Genomic DNA, 17,275 nt, shown 5'->3' with positions numbered 1-17,275 from the left:
CAACGATTTGTCAAATTATGAGCATGCGTAGTTGACGACAATGCTGTCAGCTGGCAACGATTTTCAGCTCCCTCTATAACTTAGAATCGGAACTGAACAAATAAGCGGGAAACTTGAACGCAATCATTGAAACTTTTCCTAGAGATCAATTACCCTAACACCAAACTGATATGTTTTGCACTCGACGCGCGTTTCGCTTACAAGGTTAGCATCTTCAGAAGAAAATTGATTCAGTATCAATTGATAGATGAAGATGCTAACCTTGTTAGCGAAACACGCGTCGAGTACAAAAAATATCAGTTTGGTGTTAGGGTAATTGATCTCTAGGAGAAGTTTCAACTTTTCACCAAAGGTTCCAATCTCATAGTTTATTAGCTCAACCGTTGTTTACTTTGAAAGTGTTACATATTCTAATTTGCTACTGAAATCAAAATAAAGTCTTTGGGATAGAAAGTTTTTGGCTTTCTACTACTCCATCTGGATACAAGAAATGTGGGAATCTTCCAAAAAAAGGAAGGAAGCAGTCAATTTCAAAAATTAACTATATAAAGTCATTGCTATGGTTGATTCCAATAGCAAGATAGAAATAATATTCATATATTGTAACAGTTCATGAAACATAATTCGCAAATGAAGGGTAAATAATTGTAATGTTATAAAGTTTGGCATAGTAAATAAAACAGGTTAATCAAATAAAACAATAATATAATATCAAGCACCTAAACTATTACATGTGGTGGCTTTTTCAGTTTTTTTAATTCTATTTAAATAGATTTTATATGCCTGAATCTTTATTGAATTAGTACCAGTATAGGGTATGGATTTTCTTTGCATAATTTTATTCACACTTTTACAGAAATGGTGCAATATGGTTCTAATTGCAATTCTCAAAATCAAATCAATAACGCTTAATTTATGTTGATTTTTACATGTTAAAAATTCAAAATCAACTTGTGCATTAACAATTTGTTTGATTAAATAAACCAGTGTTCTTGAATGTGGTTGTCTATCAAAACAAAAGTGTATAATTTTATAAATATCATAAAAACATGAAAAAAATAAAGGGGATGGGTAACAAAGCCTTCTAGCCCAGCCACCACCATATTCTCTAATAGAAATGAGTCTATTTGCATCAGATTCATAATTGGTTGAAAACTTTGTGTTTTTGCAATTTGAACATATTATACTTTTCCTGATTATTTTCAAAATGAAGCCAGCTACATGGACAACTCATTCAACTTTCCAGATAGAGTGCTACTCTGATTATATGTTATATCTGCATATTGTATAGCTTCAGTAACATTACTGTCAGCGTTACGTTCACAAAACAGTCCCTTCAAAGAATTAAACAAGTTTTCATATTTGTCATCTTCACAATTGAATGAATTTCTGTAAAATGAGAGGGCTGTATTAAAAAGCACAGTTTTATAAATGCTTGTGAATTGGGAAGCTGAAGGATTGGTGTATAAGGCTACAAAGCTTCTCAATTGACCAAACATATTTTCAAGCGGATCCTGGTTCAGCCGTCTTGTTAACAAATAATCAAAACCATTGGACTTCAGAACCTGCCAAATATTCTTCACATTTTTTATGACGAATGACCAATTATTCAGGCTGGGAGGCCTTCTTTGATCATTTTTCTTTATTCTCTGAAACTCCATTCCATCCAGCAGTAACAGGGCTTCTTCATTCCAGAGGTGTCACTTAAACCACACCGTAATATTTTTCCCTTCTCTGGATTTTTTTTTGAACCATTCAAAGAGTCAAATAAACGATCGAAAAAAAAACAGTAACTCAGATGTATGCTCCACATGGGTTCCGATTTTGTTTGCAGAATCTGCAATAAAACAACAATAAATGTAGTATACACATAAACCTATCAATGTTCAGTTTGATATGTAGGTTTCATAGTAAAAATTGTATCTGATATGGTGACAACAGACAACCAATAGTATTTTCTGAAAAAGAATAATGTCAATTACTCCACCAATAAATTGAAAACTTATTCATGAAAACGCAAGATATGGTAATGAAGAAATAACCAAACCAGTACATACCATTAGAGGAATCCGGTTCCAAAACCAATGTCAATGGCACGGTTGAAGAAGTTGACGGCTGATCTGGATCGAATAGATCAATTTCATCTGAAAATAAAATAGTAGGCAAACTTATTAAAAACTGCTTAGATGAAGGTTCAAAATAATTGTGGCAATGAAATATTCAAATTGAGATTTGAACACGAGTTGAATTATGACAAGGCCATAGATTTATTTGCTGAACAGAAAGCTCGAATAGTGACATTGTAATTTCAATTAACAATATGCAATAATATACTTGATTTTTATTTTTATCATACATACTTTCATTTTGAAAGCTATCCTATGCTACATATTTTTGTTTTAAATCCTATCCTATCCTATCCTATCCTATTCCTATATATCTATCTATCTATATCTATATCTATATCTATATCTATATCTATATATATATATATATATATATATATATATATATATATATATATATATATATATATATATATATATAACGTTCATGAATATATATTTGTTAATAAAATAAATAGGCTTAACACAGAAAAAACTACGATTGATGCAATATTTCCGTCAGGCCTATGTCCTAATGTGAAAATTTGGTAGCTGAAATTATATAGATGATAAAGGTAAAAATCAATATAAGTGGGCGGAGGCAGCATTTTCAGTTTTTGCACCGCCTAAAGAAAAATCCGGGGCTGACTTTCGTCCTAATTTCGAACATAATTTTGGAAATTTCTGGCCAAAATTATTGAATTGGAGAACCATGAGAATGATATTTGGAAGTTGTTTGAAATAATGTAATGTTCAAACCTCTATCACAGTTGAGATTCCAAAGATAACCTCCTCATAGCGGGATGAACCAAAGTACCCTTTGAAAATACTCCTCTAAAAAACGTGTATATTGATAGCTCCGATGATTAGGAGCACAAAAACTGTTTTTGGTTGAATTTTTGCTTCGAAGTGTGATACTAACCAAGTTTTTCCAATTGAAGGAAAGTGATTCGAGTTGGAGCCAATTTACCATCCTTGCCGGCGACCTGTACTCCAGAAACTTGTACTGATGTCGAAGATATTGAAGTTGACAAAATCACTCTTCATTCTGAATTCAATCGAACTAGCCTCAGGAATGACATAGCTCTTGTGCGTTTGGCACGCAAACCAACTACTAGTGGTAAGAAATATGAACATAATATTTCATTTAGAATTTTATTAGTTCGGACTTCCATTATCTAATATGATTCTGAAATGATTTGAAATCTCTGAAAGAACAAATAAAATCAAAATTAAAATGATTAGTGACGAATATCAGTTATATTGAACAGGGCAAAAAAATAATTGAAAATTTCATTTTATTCGATTTTATTTCATTACAATTTCATTTCACGTTTTTATTGCTTGATATTTGTAGCTGATCATTTTAATTTTAATTTAATTCTTTCAATTCAATTTGTTGTTTCAGAGATTCCAAATCACATTTCTAAAAAATTAAGTAATTTGGTTTGAATCATTCTTTACTTTCATTTTTATTTGTTCAATTGTTAAAATTTTTGCCTAATTTCATTATTGTTCAATATAATCGATATTTTGTAGGTAATCTTTTTGATTTAGATTTAATTTTTTAATTTTATTCTTTCTTTCAGATATTTCAAATCACGTCAGAATCATATTAGACAATAGAAGTCCGAACTAATAAAATTCACCATGAAACATTGTCAATCACTTTCAAACAAACATATTTCTTTTAGGTTGAGGTGAGATGTCGTGTTGAATCCTATGAATTTCACTTAAGTGTAGTGATTGAATTTTCTAGAAAGTTACATCATATTAAGTTGTTGACTTACTACAAACTAATACCCTGATATGCCAATTGTGTTCAATAGATATTTTATGTGAGTGACCTCACAAAGAAAGGGTTGACAAATCTGTCGACCCTGGAGGCCATTCAATGTTTCTTCTTTTTCCAATTTACTGCTGCGGAAAATGTTAGTTTATATAGACAGTATGATGAAGGCGATCCTCTACATTATTTCTTGACTTTTCGTCAGTATTTACACTAATAATTTTTAAGGCAGTGTATTGGAAAAAATACATTGACTAACTTCCGCGGTCAAAATATTAGGCGCCCCTCGATTTTTTGTAGGATATCCCAATTGCGGACGACCGTTCACATATCATTTGAAAAATTCTTCAGAATATTGGGGAACGTGTTGAACAAAATTTTCATTCAGATGGTCATCTGTTTGAACATACAGAGTGGGCTATCGAAAATGTACCGCGGAACAAAACTGACAGGAAAATAATCTCTCACACAAATCGAAAATATGTAAAAATAAGAGTTGAGTGATATCTCATCAAAGGAATATTCCATTTTTCTATTGTTTGAAAGGTATGGGGCTTTGAAATGCCAATAATATATTATATAAAACATCAAAGCAAAATTTCCATTGATACTTACTTTTCTGAAAATTTACCCTGTTGAACAAGTTGATGCTGGTTTGAAGGCAGTTGGAACGTCAGGAAGACATTCCTGACGTTTCGCTGGCGCGAATGACTATCTTTTTCAGAGGTTCATACATCTTGAGTTTATCTCTGATGACTGCGTGCAGCATATTTATATCCCACTTTCCCACTAAACCGGTGAAGCGAAAAAAGGAAAGCGGAGATAAGTGAAAGTACTCAAATGACCCATAAATAGTCATCTCTCGGAGGAATTAGTCCAGTCATCACCCGAAGATGATTGTGGATACTAAAAATCGAAATATCGTGAAGTAACTTGACTTGAGATCTCTCAATTTTAATTGTTCAATTGTTATATTTTTACTATTATTTCATTTCACTGTTATTCCATTTCATGTTTTTTTTGGTAATATAATCACCTATCAGCTATCAGCTATTCAGCTGATTAACGGAAAAACACATTTCAAACAAATTTTTTTAACAGCTTCTTTTTTAATTCTTCTTTTTGCATCAGTTCTTTCAGGGATTTCAAATAATTTTATATAATATCAGACAATGGAAGTCTGAACTAATGAAATTCATCATGAAACATTTGAAGATATAATAATGACTCATATTCGTATTCCTGTGAAGTTACCGAGAAGGCCACTTGACGCCAACCTTTCATTACACATTAAAAAAAAGTTGTCATTTTCCATCACTTTTTCACTTATATACTGTAACAAAATTGCACGCGGTGATCGAAGTTTAACCAAGTCTCTTTGTATAAAACATCAGGAGCCTACTGGTTGAATAGCTCGGTAACACGATGAATACATTCATTATTCTCAAAATGAGGTCGACTCACTTCCAATTTTTAGGCAATTAGGCACCCCCTATCTTATAATTTCAAAGGGTTGAAAAATAATACACAGACTTCAACACTCAAATTAATTCAGCTACATTCGAGTATCTTTAGAACTAATGCACCAATTCTTAGAAGCAATCCAGCAACTTCTCATTGAGATATTACTCCACCCTTATTTCAATTCGAAGAAATGGGGATTGAGCGAATTACAATGCAATGTTCATGTTATCAAAAATTATTTTCGATACTGTCAATTTTCCTCAGTTATTCTATCAGTTGAACAATCATTTTTGGACCTTTCGAAACTAACATCATCGATTTTATTTATAGATGAATTATAGGGTAAAGGATCTTCATAGATTATTGTTGTCCAAGGACAAGGCTGAGAAAGATTCTTACCGAGAAGCTATCAATGGAAACGACGTAAGACTCAATCTATATAGGAATATCGAAGATTAACAAGACTCTCCAAGGCGAGCCGTTGTAAAGTCACGCTTGGAACGAGATTTGTATTTTGTTTTTCATTGCAGCTTTCACCACAATGTAACTAGATGATCAAAAGCCCAAAATAAGGTATTCAAGGACAAAACACAAGCACTACAAAAAATCCTTAAGGCGCTTCCAGAGCGGTGCCTGTGTGAAAGTACTGATTCACATTGGATTTGAATCGCTGGAGATTAAATTCATTTGAAAAAACGTTTTCAGGAAGTTTATTCCACATAAACGCAGTTCTCCAGACGAAAGATTTCTTGAACAGTGGAAATCGAGGTGTACTGAGTTGAACCTCAAAACGATGAGCAGCCACAGTCCGTCGCGTATTTCTGAGATGTACCGCTCTTGGTGGATCAGAATGTGCCGAGTCACTTGAACACCTCCCGTGAAAGTATCTATAAAAGAGAGACAAATCTCCAACCTTTCTTCGACTTTCCAGCCTATCAAGGTTGCACGTGATATTCGCGTCAAGAGTCAGGCTATTTTCTGGATGGAATCCAGCAACTTCAGGGTATGTGTTCTATACATGAGAACAATACTCCAAAGAAGGTCTGATCTGAGCTTTATAAAGCATCAACAGTTGCTGAGGTGTGTATAGTTTCCTGGTTCGGAACAGTGTTTCAAGCTTTTGAGGAGTAGCCACTGTAAGACATATTGGTGTCTATTTTGATCTCTAACGAAGCAGAAACCGGAATTGTCTGACCTGACCTCATTATATACGGTTCGGAGATATTCACTTTTTTGGAGAAAACCGATGCCTGGGTTTTTGTGGCATTGAATTGAACCTGATTATTTCCACACCAATTCGAAATCACTCCTGAATCCTCATTAAGATATGTAATCTCCTGCTGCCTGTGAAGATGTGCCTCCTTAGCCGATGTCCTGGAATCCAAATGGAATGACGAGACAAGTCAGTAATCTGGAGAGCCATACACAGAAATGATCCGACAAGCCAGGGCTTTGAAGTTTGGCCAGCAAACCCTCATGCCACACACAGTCAAAGGCCCGAGAAATATCAATCGCAACAGCTTTTGATTCTTCATGTTACTCGATTGCGTTATTCCAAATATGGGTGACATACAATAGAAGGTCGCCTGTTGATCTTTGTTTCCAAAAGCCATATTGGTGATCGCTCAAGATATTTGAGGATATGGTGGTTTACGACGTTCTCCATGATTTTTGATATCACTGATTGCAAAGCGACTGGTCTATAGTTATTTGGAACATGTTTCTTGCCCTTTTTGGGAATATGTTGAACGCGAGCAATTTTTCAACAAGAAGGAAAAGCCCCATTCTTGTAAGACAAGTTGAAAAGTCTGCAAAATACTGGTGTAAGTTCATTTGCGCACTTTTTAAGTACGATGACGGGCACTTCATCAGGGCCAGACGCCTTGTTGATATTGAGCTGTTTCAAAATTCGCCTGACTAGACGCTGACGAAAAGTAATTGTGGATTTAAGTGTGGAAATAGTGGGTGCTGCCTTTCCCGAATGGAATAGGACACAAATTGTTCAACTAGTAGATTTGCTTTTCCTATGGCTGTTGTTGCAATTGAACCATCCGCTTGTGTTTCGTAAAGTTCTGATTTAACAGCTTCAGCTACCGAAAAAAAGGATCTAGACTCGTTTGGATTGGCAAGCAGTTTATCCCTAATTCTCTGATTGTGAAGATCTTTGCTTTCATTTATCCTAACTTTTCATTAACAAACCTAGTTCGGTTTTCGGCACTGGGATTTTTGCGCCACTGCCGGTAGGCGAGATTTTTAGAGGCGTCAGCTTGTTCGTAACTTTTGTTGAACCAAGGTTTGCCGTTAGAAGGTCGTTTCGTGATGTAACACGATAATGCCATTTTGACTCATCATATGTCTCATCGGTGATACTAGGTTGAACTACTTGAAGGGCAATCCTGAGAAAGTAAAATCGATGACACCTCCTTATACTCTTTGATTCAGTAGATGTCATCGCCTTTGCTGTCTCAGCCATTAAGGACAGTTGGGTCCAGCAAAGCATTCATAGTACAGCCCAGCGGTATTGATGGGACCCATGACGGATCGAAAAACGTTAAATAATGTTGAATTGCGAATGCTTTGTCTTTGGGCTTTGGTTTTATTAAGTTGCCATGCGGTGAAAGCTGCAGTGAAAGACAGAGAGCGAATGTCGTTTGGCGTTCTATATTGAAACTCGGCTTCACAATGAACCTCAATGGGGAGTCTCGTTTATTTTTCATATTGGTGGATTGTCTTCGATCGATCCCCAAGATGACGTCTTCTTAAGAGATGTCGTAGCCGTTTATGGCTCATAAGCATATTTTTCATTACTAGAGAGAATAAAATCCCGGCTGGTAGGCCATGGCCGAATGTAACTTGTAGTACCAAACGTAGATAATATTTCGAAATTTCAGAAACGACTGACAGTCTTTGCTGAGACTTCAAGATAATACCTTCGACCTCGCAGTCGAAGCATGCCACTGACGATGTCAGACGTTTCGTCTGATAATTCAGAAATTTTATTCGATCACGGCCTACTAGCCTGGATTATCTTCTTTCTGGTTGTGACTCTGTCCGTGAATCATATCGTGTATATGTCAAAATTCTGAATTGAGTAACATATGTTTGATTAACAATTGGGTGAGAAATGGTATTCAAGGTATAGTCATGAATATATTCTAATAGGCAATACATTAGAGATTTATTCATTCATTTATTTATTTATTTATTTATTATCTTATGAATGTAAGAAAATAGTAAAATATGTACCAGGCAATACTTTAGAGATTTATTCATTCATTTATTTATTTATTATCTTATGAATGTAAGGAAATAGTAAAATATGTACCAGAACTGTGGAGGGAAATATTGCTTAAATAGGTAAATTTGAAATATTTTCCAAATTTTTTTTTGCGGAATACTGATTGGGAAAGTGTCCAGTCAAGATCTATTGATATATTCAAACGATTAACTAACTTTCGTTGCGGTACTTACGGTTGGAATATTGAACATGAGTGAAAATTGGGTGCGCGAGGGGGTATGTGAAATGGTAACATATTGAGAATTTCTGAAGAATCAATGTTTTTATTCAAGAATTTGTGCATGAATATCACTGCTGATAATTGACGTCGCTGTTCTGAAGATAATATTTCAAATTCATGTCGTAGATACAAAGACCCTGTTGAGTTATTGTTTGGCCACTTGTAATATCGCTTAAAATATAAATACCTCAAGAATTTGTTCTGAATTTTCTCTAGTTCTTTCATATAGGTTTGGTACTCCGCAAACCAAATAATGGAAGCTAACTCCAATTTCGGTCTTACCAACAAAAAATAAAGTAATTTAATAATGTCTATATTAGAGAATGAAGAAGTTTGATTACAAAACCCAACATTCGACTACCAGATTTCATAATATCTCGTATATGATCAACAAATGAGAATTGTGTAGTATACCTCAATCCAAGATCTTTGGTATCAGTTTTTTACCACTTTTATTTGTAACTAACGTTACTGCAGTTTCGTCCTATATGGACATTGTCAAACTTATACAATAAACTAACTACTAACTAAATTAAACGTATACAATAAACTAACTAGTAACTACTAAAAAAACTAAATTGTATAAGTTTGAGAATGTCCATATAGGACGAAACTGCAGTAACGTTAGTTACAAATAAAAGTGGTAAAAAACAGAAATTTTCATTTCTCTTTTCCTCATAACTGAATATGATTGGCTCCTTTATGCAAAGTATTGAAATGACTGAACATTTATTCTTCAAACTCCAATCTAAGATGTTATTTATATTTGTTCGCCTATCTATGATATTCAATGAACAATGTACTTCATCTTGTGAACATATGGGCGAAAAATGAACTCTCTTTGGATCCTTGACTGAGTGGTTCTTATTTTCACCAGAGCACTTTCTTTCAGCAGTACATTCAATTTGTTTACCAAGAGACCAGTTGCTGACACAAAACTTTTCAAAGGAAAATTTGACGGTGGCAGGTTGGGGCATCGTGGATTCTTCAGCAGAAGTTGCGTCATCGTCTCTCAAACATGTTCAGTTACCAATGAGGGACCGTTCTCTATGCGAAAAAGAATACGCACCAATAACATTAGACGAGACCCAATTTTGCGTAGGTGTTGAGAGCGGAAAAGATTCTTGTGGCGGTGATTCCGGAGGACCTTTGATGTATTTTGATAAGGATAACCACCAGAAATGTTATCTCATAGGTTGGTATATCATTTCTTTGACGTAAAAAATGATGGAAACTTTCAGTATTGAAAAGGAACTTGAATATATTTCATAAAACTCATCTTATGCAGGAATTAGTTTCATGAATATAATGTGGAGTTTTTTATGAAAGTAGACTGGCATATATACTGCCAGGTTGATAGTGAAGACAGTTGATAGTCTTCACTCTTGTATATTGAAGTATATCAGCCGACCACGTTTCGTATATGAATGTTTCCAGCATAATATGCATTCTTATGTCCTAGTTAAACAGAACTTTTGTTGATATGAATTACGTTATCGTAAATGGTAATCACGGCATGAAATATCCTCCTGAGCTATATCAAAACATAGCATACAAAAAACCAAGTCTATACATTTCAATGGTACTGTATTACTGCTTTTGACTGATCTATAATAATAATCGACTAGGGTCAGATCATACTTACCAGAGACTTTATATAGATATATACTTATCACCAAGTAACGGATCAGTGTATTCAAATAACAGAGAAATTAAAAAAAACCCAAATTTCAAATGTTTTTGAAATGTTTTGGATTTTCTGAAACCCACCCAAAATATGAACTGAAGAACAATTCAGTAGCACTTGTGCTAACTGAGTTGAACTTCGCCTTCTGTTATATCAGCAACTAGCTCTGTAATTTATCTAAATTTTTGTATGTAACTACTGCTGGGGAACAATGAAGGCGATTATCATTATTATTATTATTATTTTCAACGTAGTGTGCGCTGGTCAGGCCCTATCTCCTGAAGCCCCTTTACATTCGAGATGATCATTGGGTCCGAGAATCATGTGCCCCCGAGACTGACAGCCTTCTGCATCTGTGCGGCTAAGATTTCTGCCTTAGTGCGGCAAGCCGGTATGATTTTAAGATTCGAGAGTAAAGAGGACATTATTCCACCAAGGACTCCAATAATCAGAACAACCTTCTTGACAGAGTAATCTGGATAGAGTCTGCGGAGTTCGAAGAGAAAATCTCGATATTTTATCAGTTTTTCCTCCTCTTTTCTGATGATATTCGTATCGCCAGGAGTTGAAAACTCCACGACAAATATCGTTTTGGTCTGGTGGTCGAGAAGGACTGCATCAGGCTTATTAGTTTGTATGATCCTGAGGATGGGGAACGAATAGTTTCAATAAATTCGCCACTTTTCGTTCCCCACAACGGATTCAATATCCCCCGGAGCGTAGAGCAACACTGGTGTCTCGTCAATACCGTAAGAGTGCTGTAAATGGTAATATAGCACTCTTAGGGCCGCGTTGTGTCGATGGATATAGGCTGAGACCGCATATGCTGGACATGCTGATAGCAAGAGCATTAGGGTCTCGGGCGCCTGGCGGCAGGCCGTGGACCTTGTGTCAGGAACCTCTATACCCATCACGCGACTGCGGTAGACTAAGGTGTTGAAGACACCATCCCGGCAAGCCGTGATGAACCCCTCAGTTTCAGACTTCAGCCCACTCGACCTGAAAAAAGCGAACATCAGGCGCTTTAATAAGCCAAGGTCTCCAATGCTATTGAAGAAGACCCCATCCTTGTGTCTCCGCAGAAGTAAGGTGATCTCTGCGGCTTTTATCTGAGCTTTTTGCTGAACGGGTTCCAACTCGGTGAGAGAGTTGTGGTCACCTCGTTCCGAGTCGAAAACTATACTATATACTCATGCTCGGGCAGCTGCCTTAAGGAGAAATGCTCCAATTCCTGCTCTCTCATGGTCACGGACCATACAGAGAAGGGGATCCGAACTCCCTGACGACTTTACAGGCTGTATCCAGTACCATTCTGTTGTGTAGACACTCCAAACTCAAAAGTCCACGGCCTCTCTCTCTTGTCGGGGGAAGTACAACCGTGGAACGGACGATTTGGGATGCAAACTCCTATAGGGATGCATCATTTTTCGGGTCTTTACGTCGAGTTGATACAGCTTCACCCGAGTCCCCTTCACTACTCCAAACGAGTAGAGTAAGATTGGAACGACAAGCATATTTGTTGCAGCAACTTTGTTCTTCCCCGACAGTTCCGATGACCAGATCTGTCGAAGTTTGTGCTGATACTTGCCACGGAGAGAGTTTTTCACTGCTGTTACCTCTTGTGAGTGGAGTTGTTCCACCTCGGCATCCAGATGGTGTAGAATGCTTTCATCTACGAGCTGCACATCCTCTCCGTAGTCTCCGCATCGTCCTCTTTTGAGATGGACCATTGCACATTTGTCTATCCCAAATTTCATACCGATAGCATGCGTGTACTCTTCCACCATCTTCAAGGACTGATGAAGATCCTTCTCTCCAGAGGCATAAAGTTTAGGATCATCCATATAAAACAGATGGGTGACCTTGTGCCTCCGGTTTCCGGGGGTGCCACAGTTATACCCTCTAGTATTTATGAGCGCAACGGATAATGGCAATAGTGAGATGCACAAGAGAAGGGGACTGAAATACAACCCTTCTGAAAGTGACCTACCCAGTTTGGACTCTTGCTTGACCAGATGTTATGGTAAAGCGAGTTCGTCAAAGTGGTATCATTTATTCAATGCATCTCACTATATTGTCGGTACCGCAAGGCATCTGAGCAAATGCAAGATGAGCTCATTCGAAATTGTATCGAATGCCTTACGGTAATCAATACAGGCCATAGAGAGGTTACGCTTATATTGTATCGAGTCCTGCGTTACACATCTATCGATGAGCAGGTTCTCTTTACATCCAGCGACTCCTGTCTTCGACCCTTTCTGCTCATATATCCGTTCGAACACTCGGTTAACTGCGGTGAGTATTTGTGTGTATAAGATGCTTGTAAACAACTCATAACACGAATTCAAGCATGTTATCGGTCTGTAATTCTTAGGAATCGACAAATCTCCGCTTTTGGGGATAAGAACGGTCCGCCCCTCGACAAACCGATCAGGAATCGGCTGCTCTCCGTCCAGTCATGAGTTGAAAACTCTGTCCAGATGGCGGTGGGTACTTGGTAGTTTTTTCCACCAATAAGTGTTCAGACTATCTGAGCCTGGAGCAGCAAAGTTCTTAGAACCAACAAAGGCCCTTCGAACGTCATCCTGGGTTATCGGGTTGCGCAGTTCATTGAGCTCAGGCTGTCGAAGCTCTCTGTTGAAAGCTTCGAACTGCGCTAGGGCTGGAGTGTCTAAATTGAGTGGCTACGGGTGTTCATAGATATCCTTCCAGAAGGATTCCACCATATTCTCGACAGGATCAATACTAATTTCTTAACATATTCATGGTCAAAGCTTATTTTGAAAAACAGCTCTGATAAAATTTTTGTTTTATCCATTTTCACTGTAGTGGTTATAAAATTTTATACAATACTAGAGAGCTCTGTTTTCAAGAAGAGATAAATGAGGTAGGGTGTCTATGAGAGTGATGAGGCAAGGAAGTTCCGAAATAAATTTTATGCATTCATAGATATGAAGCTCTGAAATTATAATAAGAAGTTTCATCTCAGAGAAATTACATTTCAAATTTTTCATGATTCTCAGAGCATGTACATTCATTTTGAAATCTCTCCAAATCGATACTTTCGTCCCAAATGATAACTAAAACTGAAATATTTAATGGTGTGAGCATTTGGGCTTCTGCAAAAACTCCACCCCTGTTGATCTAGCAGGACCACTCTCAATTTTTATACCTAATTAGTTTAGGCCAATAACACAAATTTAGTAGGAGTTGAGGTAGAACTGAGAAGACTGAAAACGTTTTTATATACATTATATACTTACATCAATGAAAAGTTGTGTTGAAACTAAAGGAACGAGGAACATGTTCTCTCCCTACCTAATTCGGATGATCAATTTGCGCCGTACTTTTACCACTGCTTGCATTATCTATTCTTCTTGTTTCTTAGAATACCATTCATAACTTATATGTGTGAATACTATATTTGGGTTCGTCTCGTTTGTATTCCTATGAAACTTGATAAAAAATAAATGAAAAATAAAATTTACTAGTTTTGAACATTTGATTGAGACCTTGAAAAATGAAGATTTTCTTGGTCATCTATAATACCTCGTTCCCTCATTTTTGGGTGCAGGTATAATTTCGGGTAAATCTCACTTAGTTCGCATTGCAGCTTATGCTAAACCTATTCATCTTTCAATTATATACTCTGCCCGTTTAGTTTGAAAGCTTTTTGAATTCGCGTCTTCTGTATTCTTTGTCATGTGACCTTTATGCTTTATTTCTCCTCACGCCCTTTCAGTTGGTAACTGATTTTTTATACCTGGACCCAGCTAGTGTACCTAAAAATCGCTTGAACCTATACTATTGGATACAATAACTTTGTTGTCTCTGGAATACATGCATAGCGGGGCTGAAACAACGTCTACCCAAAAATCAGCTCTGTTACGCCAGCAACGCAAAGTACGTAAATCACATTTAGAAAATGCCAAAATTAGGTACTTTTTAGGTGCTTTTTAGGTACCGAAGTCAAAAATTAGGTGCTCTGTAACTTACACCGCAACTCAATACTCAAAGTTGCGTTGCTACCAACGCAATGAAAATAATAATAAAATAATGAATGTTAAGGGAACACTATTAGGTGTTAATTAAGTGCTAAACGGTGAGGATCGTAACATTTTCTAATTAATAAACAAGAGCTTCCAATTTCGCTAAACAACATATCTAAGAATCAGGTCTCTCGAAAACGAGGACGAATGCTCTGTCAGGTATAAACTAAGCGTGGTAATAAAGTGCTAATTAGGTGCTTGCAAGAAATTAAGATGAAAACAACCGCGAATAAGTGAAAAAAAATTCGAGATACCTGATTTGAGAAAAAAAATCAACAATATGCAATAAAGTCTTGAGATACTCGTAAACTAATACATAGACAATCAAAATAAAGTGCTAATTAAGTGCTCACTAGATGAATAATAGTAAACCTAGATTCCATAATGCCTATGGGGCATTATGGGAAACCACTATGACTGATAGACTGAGTTCTTACAGTACGTTCCTCGATAAGTAAAGGTATGAGAATAGATTGCTAATTATGTGCTCATTAGATATTTATAGTGAATCTAGATTTCATAATATCGGGCTTATGGACCCGATAACCACCATGGACCCGATAACCACCATTAAAAAAATGTTTAAAATATGTTTTTTTCGTTTACCACCTATCGCATCCCTACGAACGATAACCCTCAGAAATCGAAACTTGTGCGAGCTAACCGACCGACCGGTCGGTCGGTAGCCAGGCGGTTCGACGTGGATGCTTTGTTCACTCAGTCAATCGGCCGATGTGTGAGTCGATGGTTCAAGCCCTAGGCTGAACGCTCAATTCTCACTTGCTATCGTCCAACCCGTGTTAGGAATCACACGTTGAAAGGTAAGACCTCGTTAGTTCTTAGCTCGCACAAGTTTCGATTTCTGAGGGTGATCGTTCGTAGGGGTGCGATAGCTGGTTAACGGAAAAAACATTTTTTAAACATTTTTATTTGAATGTTGGTTATCGGGTCCATAAGCCCCATATGAATTATGAAATCTAGATTTACTATAAATATCTAATGAGCACCTGATTAGCACTTTATTCTCATACCCTTACTTATCGAGGAACGTACTGTAAGAACTCAGTCCATCAGTCATAGTGGTTTTCCATAATACCCCATAGGCATTATGGAATCTAGGTTTACTATTATTTATCTAGTAAGCATTCAATTAGCACTTTTTTTTATTGCCCATGTATTATTTTACGAGTATCTCAAGACTCTATTGCATATTGTTAATTTTGTTTTCTCAAATCTGGTATCTCGATTTTTTTTTCACTTATTAGCGGTCGTTTTCATCTTAATTTCTTGCAAGCACCTAATTAGCACTTCATTACCACGCTTAGTTTATACCTGATAGAGGATTCGTCCTCGTTATCGAGAGACCTGATTCTTAGATCTGTTGTTTAGCGAAATTGGAAGCTTTCGTTTTTTAATAAAAAATTTTACGATCCTCACCGTTTAGCACTTAATTAGCACCTAATAGTGTTCCCTTAACATTCATTATTTTATTATTATTTTCATTGCGTTGTTAGCATCACATACTGCTAGCAAGGCAACTTTGAATGTTGAGTTGCGGTGTAAGTTACACAGCTCCTAATTTTTGACTTCGGTAACTAAAAAGCATTTAAAAAGTAACTAATTTTGGCATTTTCTAAATGCAATTTCCGTACTTTGCGTTGCTGGTGTAACAGAGCTCCAAAAATCGATTCCAGAAAACGATCTGATCCTCATCAAAGAAGATGGTCTTCCTTCTTCGAAATTGTTGCTGGGTCGTATTCTACACATACATCCTGGAAAGTATGATTTCGCTAGAATGGTTACCGTCAAAACGAAAAAAAAAACATCATACCCATATGCTATGCATATGAAGATCTCAATCGTTCGAAATATTCTGAAGCCTTCCAAGACAGGGGTCATGTTGAGTAGTGGTGATTTGCAGCACTTCTGGTTACAGCGCGATTGCTGCAATCAAACATTAATGAAAAGTTTCTACAGATCATTTTTTTCCTAACCCATTTTCTAGAAATGTTCCCTTATCCTATCAATGAATTTTGTTTGTATACAAAACATTGTAAATTTTATTTAAAAATTCATATTGACTAGTTTTTAGGGCAGTTGGTCACAAAATACTGATTGATAGAAAATTATTCGTTTCAGCTTCATTTAGAAATTGTCAGGTTTTAGATACATGAAATGAAATGATTCCACATCAGACTCAGACAATATCGATATTGTCACTTTGAAATTTGATTGTTTCACGAATCATTATTCAAGATCCATGAAATATGTATGTTTCTGAGTGAAGTTGGATATACTCGATAACATATGTGTGTTTCCATACGATTATTGTATTAATATCCACAAGTTCTCTTTTTTTAAAATTTGAAGCAAATTGATATTTTGAGGTGGATTCATGCCACATGCCACACTATCAAATCATAAATCACTCGTATCGAGTCGTAAATATTCGTCTGGTCTCCCATACAATACCGTTTACACTTTTCTTTGTTCATGAGTTTATGAAACGCACTTTCTTTTGTTTATTCCTGTCGTGCATTTACACTCTGTCACTGTTCAATACCTGATAAACCTGAGTAAATCATGGGTAATCGAAAGGGGAATTATTGTGAATTATCCTTTATTGATTGGATACACAACACATGTCAGCAAACATCTTGTTA

The 17,275-nt window shown here is 36.3% G+C and overlaps 1 protein-coding gene across 1 annotated transcript in view; it reads left to right on the top strand.

Annotated features, from left to right (window-relative positions):
* Positions 1–17,275, top strand: part of LOC111513083 (transmembrane protease serine 9) — a 54,929-nt gene that overhangs the window by 5,143 nt on the left and 32,511 nt on the right. The window contains exons 3-4 of the mRNA XM_074181117.1: positions 3,047–3,225; positions 9,769–10,071. Coding sequence (XP_074037218.1) covers positions 3,047–3,225; positions 9,769–10,071 — 482 coding nt within the window. The remainder of the gene's footprint in view (positions 1–3,046; positions 3,226–9,768; positions 10,072–17,275) is intronic.

The sequence above is a fragment of the Leptinotarsa decemlineata genome, unplaced genomic scaffold (assembly GCF_025532065.1).
Source record: "Leptinotarsa decemlineata unplaced genomic scaffold, Ldec_3_MD MMD2_tig00026307_RagTag_RagTag, whole genome shotgun sequence".
Classification (NCBI taxonomy): Eukaryota; Metazoa; Arthropoda; class Insecta; order Coleoptera; family Chrysomelidae; genus Leptinotarsa; species Leptinotarsa decemlineata.
The sequence above is the reverse complement of the archived record's forward strand: the minus strand, read 5'-3'. Positions and strand labels throughout refer to the sequence as shown.